The sequence below is a fragment of the Lontra canadensis genome, unplaced genomic scaffold (genome assembly GCF_010015895.1).
Source record: "Lontra canadensis isolate GAN:19392208 unplaced genomic scaffold, GSC_riverotter_1.0 scaffold24, whole genome shotgun sequence".
NCBI lineage: Eukaryota > Metazoa > Chordata > Mammalia > Carnivora > Mustelidae > Lontra > Lontra canadensis.
Window position 1 is genome coordinate 10,121,078 of NW_022631018.1, and position 17,009 is coordinate 10,138,086.

Below are 17,009 nucleotides of genomic sequence, written 5' to 3' on the forward strand. Positions count from 1 at the left end.
AGAAAACTAGAAATGAACAGTAAAAGAAACTTTAGGAAATCAACAAATATTTGGAAATTAAAGAACATTTTCCCTTTTTCTTTTTTTTTTTTTTAACATACAATGTATTATTTGTTTCAGGGGTATAGGTCTGTGATTCATCAGTCTTACATAATTCCCAGCACACCCCATAGCACCCCACACCCCCATGTACATCACCCAGCCACCTTATCCCTCCCACCCCCCCAGCAACTCTCAGTTTGTTTCCTGAGATTAAGAGTCTCTTATGGTTTGTTTCCCTCTCTGGTTTCATCTTGTTTCATTTTTCTCTCTTCCTCTATGATCCTCTGTCTTATTTCTCAAGTTTCTCATATCAATGAGATCATGTGATAATTGTCTTTCTCTGATTGACTTATTTCGCTTAGCATAATACCCCAAGTTCCAGCCATGTTGTTGCAAATAGCAAGATTTCGTTTTTTGATGGCTGCATAATATTCCATTGTATATACAGACCACATCTTCTTTAGCCATTCATCTGTTGTGGACATCTAGGCTCTTTCCATAGTTTGGTTATTGTGGACAATGCTGCTATAAACATTCGGATCTCTACATTTGTATCTTTGGGGTAAGTACCCAGTAGAGCAATTGCTGGGTCATAGGGTAGCTCTATTTTCAACTTTTTGAGGAATCTCCATACTGTTTTCCAGAGTGGCTGCACCAGCCTGCAATACCACCAACAGTATAGGAGGGTTCCTCTTTCTCTGCATCCTTGCCAACATCTGTCATTTCCTGACTGGTTAATTTTAGCCATTCTGACTGGTGTGAGGTAGTATCTAATTGAGGTTTTGATTTGTATTTCCCTGATGCCAAGTGACGTGGAGCACTTTTTCATCTGTCTGTTGGCCATCTGGATGTCTTCTTTGCAGAAATGTCTGTTCATGTCTTCTGCCCATTTCTTGATTGGATTATTTGTTCTTTGGGTGTTGAGTTTGATAAGTTCTTTATAGATTTTAGATACTAGCCCTTTATCTGATAGGTCATTTGCAAATAACTTCTCCAATTCTGTTGGTTGTCTTTTGGTTTCGTTGACTGTTTTCCTTCACTATGCAAAACTTTTTTATCTTGATGAAGTCCCGATAGTTCATTTTTGTCCTTGCATCCCTTGCCTTTGGCGATGTTTCTAGGAAGAAGTTGCTGTGGCTAAGGTCGAAGAGGTTGCTACCTGTATTCTCCTCAAGGATTTTGATGGATTCCTGTTTCACATTTAGGTCTTTCACCCATTTTGAGTCCATTTTTGTGTGTGGTATAAAGAAATGGTCCAGTGTCATTCTTCTGCATGTGGCTATCCAATTTTCCTAACACCATTTGTTGAAGAGACTGTCTTTTTTCCATTGGACATTCTTTCCTGCTTTGTCGAAGATTAGCTGACCATAGAGTTGAGGGTCCATTTCTGGGCTCTCTATTCTGTTCCATTGATCTATGTGTCTGTTTTTGTGCCAGTACCATACTGTCTTGATGATCCCAGCTTTGTAATAGAGCTTGAAGTCCAGAATTGTGATGCCACCAGCTTTGGTTTTCTCTTTCAACATTCCTCTGGCTAGTTGGGATCTTTTCTGGTTCCATACAAATTTTAGGATTATTTGTTAAGGAACATTTTTCTAAAAAGCCAATGGGTCCACAGAAAAATCACAAAAGAAATTTAAAAATGCATTAAACTGAATAAAAATGAAAACAAAGCATAAAAAGTTATGGGATGAGATTCAAGCAGTGCTAAAAGAAAAATTAATACTTGTAAATGCCTATGTTAGATAGAAGAAATATATTAAATCGGTAACCTAAACTTCCACTTCAAGGAATTAAATAATTAGATAAACAGCAAAGTAAATCCAGAGCAAGCAAAAGGAAGGAAATGAAGCTTAGAATAGAAATCAATAAAATGAAATACAGGAAAATGAAACAGAAAATACAGAAAAATCAACAAAACCAGGTTAGTTTTTTCTTTCTTTCTTTCTTTCTAAGAGAGAGAGAAAGAATGAGCAGGGAGAGGGGCAGAGGAAGAAGCAGACTCCCCCCAAGCACGGAGCCTGATGTGGCGCTCTATCCCAGGACCCTGAGACCATGATCTGGGCCAAAGTGAGACACTCACCCGATAGCCAAAGTGAGACACTTAACCAAGTGAGCCACCCAGGCACCCCAACCAAGTTAGTCTTTTGAGAAAATCAACAATATCAAACTTTTAGCTAGACTGACTATTGGATATTCCTGCGCCAAAAGATGAATTTAGACTGTTACTTCAACTGTATACAAAAACTAACCAAAAATGGATCACAGACCTAAATGTAAGAACAAAACTTGTAGAAAAGAACACAGGAGACTTTGGATTAATCTAAGATTTTTTGGATATGACCAAAAAAAAGTACAATTCAAAAAAAAAAATTGATAAATCAGACTTTATCAAAACTAAAATCTTTTGTACTTCAAATGACACCATTAAGAACATAGACAAGCCACACACAGGGAGAAAAATATTTGCAGAACACATATATAATAAAGGATTTGTATCTAGAACATATTCAGGACCCTTACAACTCAATAATAAGACAACCCAACCAAAACTGGACAGATTTTAATACACATTTCACCAAATTATGTGAATATGCACATGAAAACAACATCATCAACATCATCAGCCACTAGGAAATAGAAATTAATACTACAGTGAGATACAACTAAACACATACTAGAACAGCTGTAGTTTAAATTTCACACAATTGGTGAAATTGTATAAGAACCAGAGACTTCATACATTGCTGGGGAATGTAAAACAATACAGTCACTTTAAAGAACAGTTTGGCAGTTCCTTAAAAACATAAATTTATCGGGGCGCCTGGGTGGCTGAGTGGGTTGGGCCTCTGGCTTTGGCTCGGGTCGTGATCCCAGGGTCCTGAGATCGAACCCCACGTCGGGGTCTCTGCTCGGCGGGGAGCCTGCTTCCCCCTCTCTCTCTGCCTGCCTCTCTGCCTACTTGTGATCTCTATCTGTCAAATAAATAAATTTTAAAAATATTAAAAAAAAACCACATAAATTTATCGTTAAGACCCAGCAATTCCACTCCTCAGGACCTACCCAAGAGAAATGAAAACATGTATCTAGTCATAGATTTGTACACAAAAATTTGTTGGCAGCAGTACTGGACAAAGGGCCAAAAAACTGAAAACAATCCAAATGTCCATCATTTTGTCAGTGTATAACAACACACACTATGATCTCTGTGAGAGAACACTATTCAGCAACATAAAGAACAGAATACTGATATACAATGTGATATGGATGAAACTCATATCATTATGCTAAAGGAAAGAAACCGAACAAAAAAACAACATAATGTGTGAGTCCATGTATTTGAAACATCCCACAGAGGCAAATCTATAGACAGAAAACAGGTAGTTACCCAGAGATGGGGGTAGGAAGGGGGTTGCCAACAACCAGACACAGAGAAACTTGTTGAGGTGATAGAAATGTGACAGTTGCACACCTCTATAAATTTACTGAAAGCCACTGAATGGTACATTTACAATTGGTAAATCTTAAAGTATGTCAATAAAACTGTAAAAACATACATACATATATACATACATAACCAGCAAAGAATACACATCGAAATGCATAGATGAAAAAAATTAGGCAATATACTGATAATTTTTTAAGATGAGTAATGAGTAATGGAGGCTCAGTATAGTACTCCTTCTACTCTTATGTATGTTAAAAAAAATCAAATCAGGGGCGCCTGGGTGGCTCAGTGAGTTAAAGCCTCTGCCTTCGGCTCAGGTCATGATCCCAGGGTTTTGGGATCAAGCCCCACGTCGGGCTCTCTGCTCAGCAAGGAGCCTGCTTCCCTTTCTCTGTCTCTCTGCCTGCCTCTCTGCCTACTTGTGATCTCTGCCAAATAAATAAATTAAATCTTAAAAAAAAAAAAAATCAAATCAAGTGGCTAGGTAGCTGTTTGCATATGATATCTATCATCAATGTTTCCCCCAAAACAAAGAAGCACACAAACAAAAAAAACCCAAAACCTATTTAACCTATGATACTGTAGCATACCCTCTGACCCAGCTACTTAACAAACTCCCCTCCATACCTTCATCCACAATGAGAACTAGAAAGCTAGGAGTCACCCACCCAGACTTCTCTGAAGCTAAGGATAGTCCTGTGACCCAGTTCTGGTAAGATATAAGAAGGACTACCTCTAGATAGAATTTCTAGGAAACCTTTTCAAAACCGCATTCATTCATTCATTTATTCACTTATCAGCCCTTTTCCTTTCACATCCCAAACCAGGAACCTAAGGCTTTGATGACATCAGTGAGTTCTGTTCCAACCCTTCCTATCTTCCTCACTCAACTTCTTGTTATATGAGACAAATAAGCCCCTTTCTTATTTAAGCTAATATGGTAAGCTTTTTTGTTCCTTGCTTGCAGCCAAATAACCCTCAAGGATCCTATTTTCTTATCTGTATTTAGAGGCTGACTACTACTATTGTGATATTACCACATCAGTGTCTCTCTCCTGCCCAGCACACTACTTAAGGTATTTCTGCCATATTTTCTAAGATTAACTTGACTTCCCTTAAAGTGCCCAATGTCTTCTTTCTTTTCTTCTATCTCTCGTTTCACAAAGCCTAGAAAGTCTCATTCAGCAGCAGTTACAATCAGGAATTCCCAGGTCCAAAAGAAACAGAATGAACAGGTAACCTACATTTCACTTGTTCAAAGTCAGGGGACACCTGGGTGGCACACTCAGTTAAGCATCTGACTCTTGGTTTGAGCTCAGGTCATGATCTCAGGGTCGTCAGATCAAGCCCCACATCAGGCTCCACACTCCTATGCACAGTCTGCTTAGGACTGTCTCTCCCTCTCCCTCTGTCTCTCCCACCCACCCTGTATGCATGCGTGCACTCTCTCTCAAATAAAGAAAAAAATCAATAAAAATAAGTAAATAAATAAATTGTTTGAAGTCCAACATCTGACTTCTATATGCCTAGACTGATTTTTTTTTTAGCCCTTGGCATGTGTTAATTTGCATGACTGCCTTTCACAATTTCTATTAAAGCCACATCCTTCTTGCTTAATAATGCTGCCCCTTTTTTAAAGATTTATTTGAGAGAGAGCACATGCATGTGTGTGAGCGAGAGTAGGAGGAGGGTCAGAGAGAGAGAGAGAGAATATCTCAAGCAGATTCTCCACTGAGCACAGAGCCCAATGAGCCCACTAAGCTCAATCTTAAAACTCAGAGATCATGATCTGAGCTGAAATCAAGAGTCAGATGCTGAACCAAGTGAGCCACCCAGGTGCTCCTAATGCTGCCCTTTTCTGTAAGCCTAGACCGCTTACCACATAGATAGAGCTGTAAACCAAGAGTAGCAAAGAGCAAATACTGTATCGACTTGATCTGGCCTTTTATCCTAAAGATCTGCAGTATGTCATAAGCAGAGCCATCTTCATCATCTCAGCCTGGTTTACACAGTAATGAATAATTAAGTGATGAAGTCAATTACTAGAAATATTAATGGTACTACTAACTTTTCTATTACTATTTGTATTTCTATTAGTGTAAAGTCATAAGTTTATACTATCTTTCAAAAGATCAACTTTCTTCAGTAAGTTAATGTAGGTCATAAAAAATAATTTCCTTTTGTAGATCCACTGGCATCAGGAAAATTAAAAATCCCAATACTCACATACTAGTCATATACTTCATACGTTCTACCAATTACAGTTATACAGATGAGTAGATGTTTATAGAAAGGAAGAAACAAGTATGGCACAATCACCTAGGTTTTTTCTGGAAGTCTAAAGGCAATAGGAAAATTGTGGTCATTAAAGACACTGATATCAACTAACAACCTGCACAACCTCAATACAAAATAAATTAGAAAATTATTATTTAAAACAGTAAAGCATTCTGGGGCACCTGGGTGGCTGAGTTGGTTAAGTATTCAACTCCTGATTTCAGCTCAGGTCATGATCTCAGGGTCAGGAGTTGGAGCCCTGAGTCAGGCTCCAAGCTGGGTGCGGGGTGGGCTTGTGGGATTCTCTCTCTCTCCCTCTGCTCCCCCCAACCCTGCTGGTACTCTCTCTTTAAATAAATAAATAAATCTTAAAAATAAAATAATATAAAGTGATAAAGAACTCAAAATGAAAACATTATATGTCAAGAAACAGTAAACACTAATATCCAATGATTCTCGTCACGTGATTTGTACTAACCTACCTCTCTAAAATACACAATGACTATTTTTGCTCTATCTCTCACACAAATTAGTACAATTATAACAAAATGAATATGAACTTATAGTGGTTTCTATCCCAAAAAGTCTACCACTGAAAGATACCTCAAAAAGTGAAGGCAACAACTAGAATTTCATGATACTTAAATTTTTTTCTAATGTACCTCAATTCTGATGGAGTCAACAAGATAATCTCTAAGCCTTTTGCATCATTTTTTAAAATCTATGAATCAAAAATCTTATATATTTCTACAGTAAAAACAGAAGATATGTCAAAGACATCGCTGTTTACAACTAACTTCTGCTTATTTTAGTGAATAATGAAATTCAACAGTAAATGCCATTTTCTGTTAAAAAACTTGAATTCCACCTTACTATAAATTAGAAAACAAAAATATTTAATGAAGTACAAAATATTTCAGAAAGACTACCACACCTTGAAAAAATCTTCAAGTTGTTTACTGTTGTAAAGAGCGGGAATATTGGCAGAGAACTGTAGCAAATCTTCAGCACACTGTCTTCTCTCTTCAATAACTGTTTCATCAAATCGTCCTAGAATCAAATAAAAACCAAGACTTAAGGAAGGAAGGAAGGTTTATGAGAGTTTACGTTCACAGCTCAGAAAGAAGCAGCAGGCCTATCGCTGCTTTACTACACAGTCCTCTAGAGTCAAGTCTGTACTATCGGAATCAGCGTACTCTCCCCCAAAATAGACAATAGTGTTTCCAATACAAGAGACAGAGGGGTGAACCGATAAATCAATGGCACAGGCCTACTTGAAGGCCTGTCCATGTAAGAAACTTAACATTTAAGAAGCTGGTCTGAAACTCAAGCTGAAAAGAGATTTCTAAAGAACTCCAATGGTTTTCCACAGTAATTTAATACTGTAATTACTCATATAATTTTCCCTTTCCCACTCTTTTTGATTTATAAAGGAGCTGAAGAGAGGAAATTATGAGAACATCTGTATATTGGTGGGGTCAAAAACCTCAGCTTGAAGCAAAAAAGCTTTGAAGCCAAACTCTATGTGTGCTGCTGTCAGCGTACATGACAGCATGCCTGTGAGTAAAAAGACAGCCCGCACAGCACCGGTGAGCTCTGATTTACAAGGTGATTGAAAGGTGGTTTTCACAGAATTTTTTTTAGTGCTATATACAATTTGAATGCTGATAAGACATTTTAAAATATGATCATTTTGTTCTCCTGTTAGATCAGATTCCTGGTTGGCATTGTCACATGCCACGTAATGCTGACTGCAATCCAGGCTTCAAAAGAGGAGCATCATCATCCCATGAACACTTTAAGCGGCTTTGCAAAATGTTAACAGAAAACTGAGGCACAAAGAGATTCCGAGTTATATAACCCAAGACAAGAATGTGAAGCTGAACCACGAAACACTTTCAGCTCAATGTGTCTTGTGCTTATGGTGAAGTATTTACTTCATAAAATTAAAAGAAATGGTTTTAGAGTTAGACCTGGTATAAATCCTAGCTCTATCATTCACTAGCTATGAAACCTTAGATAATTTCTTCATTTGTAAAATGGAGAAAATGAACAATATACTTAAGACTCCCAGTTCTATGATAGGCACATAGTTAGCACTTAATAAATTAATCACGATGCCTTTGAAAGTTCAAGTGTCATTACAGTGTCTAACATACAGAGCATACTAATTAACTCATACCTAACTGTAAGAATGAATGGTTTAAAAAAAAAAAAAGTCTTAATTGTGGAACATTCTACCTTAGAAAATAGCCATCTTTCATTAATAAAAAGTCTTAAGAGTGGTCCATAAACAACCTACTCAGCTAAATGGATGGTTCCAGAGACAACAGTCCTACCAAATTTCATGCATGTGTCCATAGGTACCTTTTTCTAGGGAATGAGCGTGGAACTTTTATCAGCATCATCAAAGTGCCCAGAGCCCAGTAAAGGTTAACAGGCCAGAGGCAGTCAATTAGAGGAAACCTAACATTCAGGACAGTGCCGCATTGATGCTATATAACAAGCTGCCAGTTGCTAGCCCAGGGTCTGTTTTCACCTTTTTCCCTAGTAAAATAATCCCCAATTTCTAACTATGGACATGGTAACCCAGAGGGAAAAAACAAAACAAAACAAAACACTACATTCCCAGCTTGCCTTACAGTTACATGTGGATATGGACTATATTCTTGCCAAAAACATATAAACAAAAGTTGTATTGTAGCTTCCTAAAAATCTCTTTAAGAAATAGCCTTTTCTGCTTTCTTCTTGGCCCCTTCCAGGAAGGACTGTGACATGGGAGGTTAAAAGTGACAGAGCAACAAGACGGGAGCCTGGATTCCTGATCACTGTGGAAGTGCCCTGCCTGGAGCTACCTTCAGATCTCACACCATGAGAAAGAAATCGACTTTTATTTGGTTTTAAGGTTTATCACAAGAAACCAAATCTAATACCATTAGGCTAGTTGGCGTTTCTGTGTTCTGTTCTTCTATTATTTCCCAGGTCATATATAACAATTCAATTTAACTCAATTCTCCCAATGATAATCTAAAATGATGTGCTAGCTTACCTATCAATAATATTATCTGGAAACAAACTTCCAAGCGCTTGTAGAGCAAATTTTCTGGACAACAATCTAAGTTACTCAGTCTTGGGAAAAATCCACTAGCCAAACAGGTTAAAATGACAACTAATGTCCATTATTCCTTTTCCTGTCTAAATAAGAAATTAAGTATATACTGGTACTTATGATTATAGTCCAATATGTTTATCCTTTAAACACAATTTAATTCCAGTGCCTATGAATTAGTATTAATAATTTTGTGAACATATGTAACCTCAGAACAAAAATCCAGAAAATGCACAAAAAAATCATACTGTGTTTCAACCCACAAAACCACCTGATACTATCTTCAAATGCATTAACTACTTGTCGAGAAATTTTAATGGAAAACTAATATTTAATAACACCCTAAAAAGTCTCATTTAGTAGCTAAAACAAATACATATTAATTTGAGAGCTTCAATCCTAAATGTAATCAGTGATTCACCCCACTTCCCTATTAAGCTAGACTAAAATGCTTAAGCAATGAGTACATCAACTTCTAAAGAGAATAAAACACATCTTTATGCATTTCCATTCTACTAAACTTGGACAAGTGGAGAGGAATTAAAATATTTTTCAGAATGGAGCAAATACAATCAAAAATAAAGGCTTTTGCAGTAAAAGTTTCAATTACACTGAATCCTATCATCAGAACAAACAGATGAAAGAACATGCTCACTTCTTTGTTCCTAAGATATTTCAGAATAACAACAAAAAAAATGGGATTTGTAGCATAAACGAAACAGAAGCAGATGAATTTTAATCCAATAGCTACTAGCCTTAAAGGAGTAAACAAAGCCATCTAATTTTAAATTAAAAAAAAAAATAGTAGCAAGATTCAACAGTCATCCTAATTGTAGTCAACACCCTAGTAGCCACTATTTCTCCAGTTGCTAGGCCTTTAGTAGCACCTAAACCTCACTCGAAAGCAGCAACAATGAGAAATCCTAAACAGGAACTTCTTTATCACTACTTTAAGTTTCCATTCACAGGGTCAATGTTTATTTTCCCATGAACAGAGTAAAAATTATAGCTGACTTACAAAAGAAAATGCAAAACATTTTTCATAAGAAGATTTATTGTGTAGTATTACATAGTATATACTATATTATTTGTATGTGTATATATTATATATAAGCCAGCCCCCACCCTCAGTGACCCAGCAACGCTTTATTAAAAGCTAGGGGAGGGGCGCCTGGGTGGCTCAGTGGGTTAAGCCTCTCTGCCTTCAGCTCAGGCAGGTCATGACATTCTCAGGTCCTGGGATTGAGCCCCACATCGGGCTCTGTGCTCAGCGTAGAGCCTGCTTCCCCCTCTCTCTCTGCCTGCCTCTCTGCCTACTTGTGATCGCTCTGTCAAATAAATAAATAAAAATTAAAAAAAAAAAAAAGCTAGGGGAGAAAAAATTCAAGCATTCTAATTAAGCTGGTAACTCACTCAAAATAAAGGCTCTCTCTCTGATTTATTAAGCCGCCTTTGGGACATTCTTTTCTTTTCTTTTCTTTTCTTTTTTAATGTAGAATACCACCCAGATACCAGAGCTTACAACTTTTTTAAAATGCAAATGTCAATGATCAAAAACTGGCTACATGGAACAAAAAGTTGCCCTTGACCAGTAAGAAACTAGCTAGAAAAGCCTGATGTTGATTCTTAACTGAAGCAAAAATTCATTCAGAGTAAAAACAAAGAGAGGCCGAGGTTTCCGGGTGTGAATTCTTCCCAGTCAACAGCACCAAGAACATCCCTCTAAATTAACAAGTTGGATTTATTGCTCCTTGCAACCAGGCAAAATGTATACTACTGGGCACCCTGGAGCATTTCACTAAGAGGGTGTGAGAATGGACTCACGGGATCTGGGCTTGTGTTAGGTACTTTTGGGAAAGGTTTAAAGAAATGGGGGCTTTGCCCTGGTTCAGATGCTGTTAGGAAGGGGAGATAATTCTATGGGTTCTACAAATTCTATCTAATTCCATGATGCTACAATTTTAATAAATCTTATTATGAGGCAAGATGAATGAAGAGAGGCTAAGGCTCTGATTTACATGAAGAAGCAGCAGTCACTCACAGCTGCTGAGATGAAGATATGCTTGATCATTTTTGTGACTTCAACAACATTCATGTTTTTGTGCTCAGACAGGATTCCAGAGTGGTCTTGTTTTTGTCTTGATCCAAGGACACAGAGTGGCCTTGTCTAATGCTCCTGTTCTGTGCAACTGCTTACCTTCAACAGGAGAACAACACAGCATAGACATGAATGCAAGGCCAAACTCCAAGAAATGCCAAGGTCAAAAGAAAAGGTATGCAAGGCCAGTTCTTTCTTAGCTATCAGGAACTGCTTTTCTCTTTCTCATAGGAAAGCAAAGTCTGATTACAGATCTAACAAAACAAACAAAACAATGATCTAATCCTGAGAAAGCGGACAAAAGGTGGACAAAACTGTCTTATACGTTTAAAAATGTCATTGTCATTAAAGACAAAAAAAAAAATGTGCAAGGAATACTCAAGATTAACCTAGAGGCATGATCCTAGATCCAAAAACAAACAAACAAACCTAAAAAGGATATTTTTAGAACAACTGAGGAAATATGAACATAGACTGCACATTTTATATTATTGTATCAAGGTTAAATTTCTTGAGTGTGATATGGATTATATGAATTATATGTGATATGGATTATAGGGAAAATACAAAGCGCAGGGGTGAAATGTCACAGTATCTGCAACTTATTCTCAAATGGTTCAGAAAGAAAAAGAGAGATACATAGAAAGTCATAAAAAATTCAGCAAATTGTTAATAATCAATGAACTTGGGCCAAAGGTATAAAAGTATTTACCACATTACTCTTCTGTGTTTTTTTCCTGTAAACTTATAAATTTTGCACATTAAAAAAAAAAAAAACTGGGAAAAAATAAGTTAGGTGCTCTACTGGTAAGATATAAAACTGAAGGGGAAAACAATGAACTCAGCCTAAAGAAAACAGAGAAAACCTCCTAGGAGAGGAGACCTCTGAAAAGTCTGCAAGGCTAACAAGAAAGTTCACAGCAGAGCAGGGCAATGCTGAATTCGGAGACACGAGAATATGGTATGTTAGCGGTAACCGAGCAACAGAATGTAGCGGACAGCCCTGGGTATGTGTCAAGCACTGAGCTAGACACACTAGAGTTGTAATCCATAGAACAGGAAGGTATTTTCCCTATCTTACCAATAGGAAAATAGACTCAGATGTTCATTCGTACAAGATCACATTGCTAGTAAATAAATCAAGGATAGAGGATTTGGGCCTAAAGCCGCAGGATTCCAAAAGGCATGTTCTTTTCACTATACCGCTAGACTAGTAACTACATTTTTGCTGATTTTGTCAACTACAATAGGATTCGCTTTTGCTGCTGAGGTTCCCATACTAAAAACGTGAGAGCAGTTAAAAAAGATAGATGCTTAACCAGCAAGTCCCTCCACACAAGGACAGCTGCAGCCTGCAGGGTTCACTGCAGTTATCAAGTATTACAAATGGACTGTACCACTTACTAAGAGAGATAAACTGCTTACTTATCAAGATTAATAAGAAACTTTCACTCCATAATACATAAGGATGTGGAGCAAAGTTGAAGATAATCCATTAGCAAGAGCAGTAATAGCTACAAATCTCAACCAATTTAGAAACCACTCCTTTTCACCCAGTGACAACCTTCCTGTTTAAGAAGCTGGGCTGCGTATCTCTCCATATTAAAGTTAAAGATATATGGAAGCAATTAAGCTCCACAGTACAGACGGTATAAAATAAAAAGTGAAACCATCCCTCCTCCTACATCCTAAGAAGGTACATATATTATTCAAATGTGTGTAGGTATATCTTCACATAATAACATATGTCTGTTCAAACACAGATGTGAGCTTACTAAACATAGTGCTGTAAAACAGTTGTTTTCATGTCTTAAAAATGTAGCTTGGATATCTTACCACACCAGTATATTTCAAAGAGCTAAAGAATTCTATTAATTGGGTAAATTATGGCATATCTGTGCAATCACATAATGAGAAAATTCAGTTTCTGTTCCATTTTCCTCTACTGAAAATGCTGCAAAGAATACCCATGCGTTATGTACATATCTGTGCACACATTTGTGTGTGCATATTTATATGTCGGGCATGGTCCTACATGCTGATGATATAGCCATCGGTAAGAATAAAGCAGTCTCTACTCACACAGTTGTGTTAAGGACTCAGAGAGAAAGGGAGAGAAAAAGTTAAGTATGAGGGAGGTCTCTTATTTTTAGAATATAAAAGAACCCTTTTTGGTGTGCATTTAGAAGGATGATTCTTAAAATTCCTCAGATTGGGGACACCTAGGTGGCTCAGTTCATTAAGCGTCTGCCTTCGACTCAGGTTATGATTTCAGGGTCCTAGGACTGAGTCCCACATCGGGCTCCCCACTCAGCGGAGGTATGCGTCTCACCCTCCCTCTGCTTCTCCCCCCTGCCTCACACATACACTCTCTAATAAAGAAAATCTTAAAACAAAACAAAACAAAAACTGGGGCGCCTGGGTGGCTTAGTGGGTTAAAGCCTCTGCCTTTGGCTCAGGTCATGATCTCACGGTCCTAGGATCCAGCCCATTGTCGGACTCTCTGCTCAGCAGGGAGCCTGCTTCCCCGCCTCTCTCTGCCTGCCTCTCTCCTACTTGTGATCTCTGTCTGTCAAACAAATAAATAAAATCTTAAAATTTAAAAAAAAAAACCAGCTCCTTAGATTGGTGAATTTTAATTATTTGCATCTTCATAATTAAAACAGAATGTCAGGATGCCTGGGTGGCTCAGTTGGTTAAGCCACTGCCTGTGGCTCAGGTCATGATCCCAGGGTCCTAGGATCGAGTCCCACATCAGGCTCCTTGCTCGGCAGGGAGCCTGCTTCTCTCTCTGCCTCTGCCTGTTTGTGCGCGCTCTCTCTGACAAATAAATAAAATCTTTAATAAATAAATAAATAAAATAAAATAGAATGTCACTGGGATTAATATCCCAAAGAGATAAAGAAATCATACAACTCAATACCAAAAAAACACAAACAATCCAATTAAAACGTGGGTAGAGAATCTGAATAAGCGTATTTCCAAGGAAGACATACAGATGGCCAACAGACACATGAAAAGATGCTCAACATCACTATCAGGGAATTGCAAACCAAAACCACAATGAGATATCACCCCGCACCTGTCAAAATGGGTAGGCTCAAAAAGATAAGAAATACCAAGTGTTGGTGAGGACTTGAGACAAGGGAATCCTCCTGCAACTTCTGGTGCAAATGTAAACCGGTGCAGTGACTGTGGAAAAGAGAATGCGGGTTCTCCAAAACATCAAAAACAGAACTACCATAAGATCCAGAAATTCCACTTCTCGGTATTAATCTGAAGAAAATGAAACAACTAATTCAAACAGATATATGCATCCCTATGTTTATTTCAATATTATTTACAATAGCCAAGATATGGAAGCCACCTAAGTGTCTATCAATAGATGAATTGATAAAGACATGGTATATATACATATACACATACACACACACAATGGTATATCATTCAGCCATAAAAAAGAATGAAAATTGGTCATTTGTGACAACACAGATGGACCTAGAGAGTATTATGGTAAGTGAAATAAGTCAGAGAAAGACAAACACAGTACAATCTCACTTATATATGGAATTTAAAACACAAAACAAATGAACAGACAAAACAGAAACAGATTCATAAATACAGAGATCAAAATGGTGGTTGCCAGAGGGGAGGGAGGTTGGGGTGAAGGAGATAAAGAGGTACAAATGTCCAGTTATGAAGTAAGTAAGTCACAGGGATGTGAAGTATAACATAGAGAATACAGTCAATAATATTGTAATAAGTTTGTATGGTGACAGATGGTAACTAGCTTCATTGTATTGATTTCATAATCTACGTAAATGTTTAATCACTATGTTGTATGCCTGAAACTCCTATCATATTATATGTCAACTACACTTCAATTTTTTAAAAAAATCTTAAAAAAAAAAAGTAGAATGCCAAAAAACTTAAAAACTTGACAGTAAGGATGTCACATCCTTAAAGCACTTCCCTTTCAGAAAGTCTAGATCATGATGCTCACTTCAGCTAAGTTTCTCAGAAGACAGAGGCTGAATCATCATACCCACAGTACCTATTTTTAAAATGTTTCTTGAATTAAGCATGCCTATAAAATTTCCAGATGATTATGGCTGGGCTGGTATTAACCAAAGACGACTCTATTAATAGCAGCAGAATCATGATCAGAAAAGGTATGTAGTTCAATGGCAAAAAACAAGTACAACTTTAATCAGAAAAAGTATCAAAGAAAAAAGTAAAGAACCATAGATACTGGGTAATAACAATGAACAGAAGGCACCAGAAATTTGACTAAGATGGAATGTCTGAGTTCAAAGGCCACAGGAGGTAAAGATTTACAAGTGTTTGTGGATCCCTTAATGTTTCATAGGGGAACAAAATGAAGTGATGGTATCTTCAAAACTAATGGTTCTATTGCTACTGACCTGTTGTCCACATCCCTCAACTGCTTCTCACCTAAGGAAATACAAATACTTTCCTTTGTAATTATGAACCAAAGAAACCTCTTGACATTGCGTATATTTCAAGACATCATTATATATCATAAATTGTTAATATTAAGTATTTGTTAAAATTAAAGAATTATAGCAACAAGCTTTTGATGGCCACTTCATTCTGTCATAAATGCCACTGATATTACTATACTATTATGTGTCTGTTTCTTGTCCCCAGATCTCAAGGCGTTGTGAAACATGCCAAATATCCTAAGAAAGGTGTAAAGCTCACAGAGTACAGCCTGAAGAAATCACTGTTCCACATAAACTACAAGCCAGTGGAGGATGGATAATTTCAAATCATCCAAAAATCTTCCTCAATCAAAGAGAGCATCAGTAGGGTTCAGTCCACAGACTAAATCCACATAGTAATTTGAACAAGGAAAGCTCAATATAAAGACTATTAAACAACTCTTAACTTATTAATTCTAAAGAATAACCCCAGGGTAAAAGAAAGTACCAAGGAAGGAACAATCTAGAAGGGGGAACCCCTCCCCAAAAGTTGGGATTGGGATCTTTATGGAGAACTGTTTGTAGCCACTGAATGGGGAGAAGTTAGCTGGGTTCCCTAGGCCAGAGCTGGTCCACGGTTGCCAGGAAAGCAAGAAAGACCCCTCCAGAGTTCACATAGGACAAGACTGGCAAGCGAGCAACAAGAGAGAATCACAGTGCTGGGAGCCCACTCACAAGCAAGGTAACACAGGACTGGGGTACACAACTTTCTGGGGTAAAGGCAGGCCAAAGCTGGCAGAGAGGTATGCAGAAGCAAAGAGGGCATCAGGAGCCTGCTCACCTGTAGAGCAACGAGGTCTGGTATCTACAGTGTCCCCAGAGCACAGGAAACAACCTTCAGGGAGTCAGAGAGTCAGAAGCCCACTCTCCACTAGGTCTGGGGTGCCTTGGTGCACACAGTCAAGAGGCTACCAAACTAGCAGGGGATGTAAACTTGTCAGTGGACTACATTTATGTGTGTAGCTGAGGCAGAGGCCTCTGGCAAAAATGTAGTAGAACCAAAAAGAAAAACAAAATCCATAGCACACTGGAAGGTGGGAGAGAAGCCCCTTACCCTCCTCCAGTGCCTCTCCATCAGCCTCTACTCTGAATAGCATACTCACCGTAAAGGAAAAATATTTAAAGAGTCCAACCCATTAATGCATAACAGAAAATGAAAGAAGAAACTTGAAACTAAGAGGCACTAAATGGATAACTGGTATCATTTCTTAGAATTATCAATGTAAAAGCCCCAAGAATTCCAGGCCTATCCTAAAAGGCAGGAATTTCCCCAGAGTCAATGAGAAATATAGCTAGTATTAGAACATACTCTATAAAGCCATTTTACAAAAATCAACATGGCACAGAAATAGGTATTACTATAAGAATAAATACCATAAAAGAAAAACTTTAAATTAGTGGCAATGCATAAAAAGTTAATGCATAATGAAGATGGTATCAATTTCACTGGGAAAAACATTTATTATTTAATAAATACCTCAGAACAGATGTCTAACCATCTGAAAGACACAAAATGAAGTATCATCTAAC

At 37.6% G+C, this 17,009-nt stretch overlaps 1 protein-coding gene across 10 annotated transcripts in view; it reads right to left on the reverse strand.

Moving 5' to 3' along the window:
- The window catches only part of RPS6KC1 (ribosomal protein S6 kinase C1), a 178,037-nt gene that overhangs the window by 140,272 nt on the left and 20,756 nt on the right, over positions 1–17,009 (reverse strand). For all 10 annotated transcript variants that reach the window (XR_004383284.1, XR_004383283.1, XR_004383285.1 and 7 more), the window contains one exon: positions 6,702–6,817. Coding sequence is in view for 5 of the 10 variants with exons in the window: in XM_032862752.1 (XP_032718643.1) it covers positions 6,702–6,817 (116 nt within the window). In the remaining 5 variants the exon portion in view is untranslated. The remainder of the gene's footprint in view (positions 1–6,701; positions 6,818–17,009) is intronic.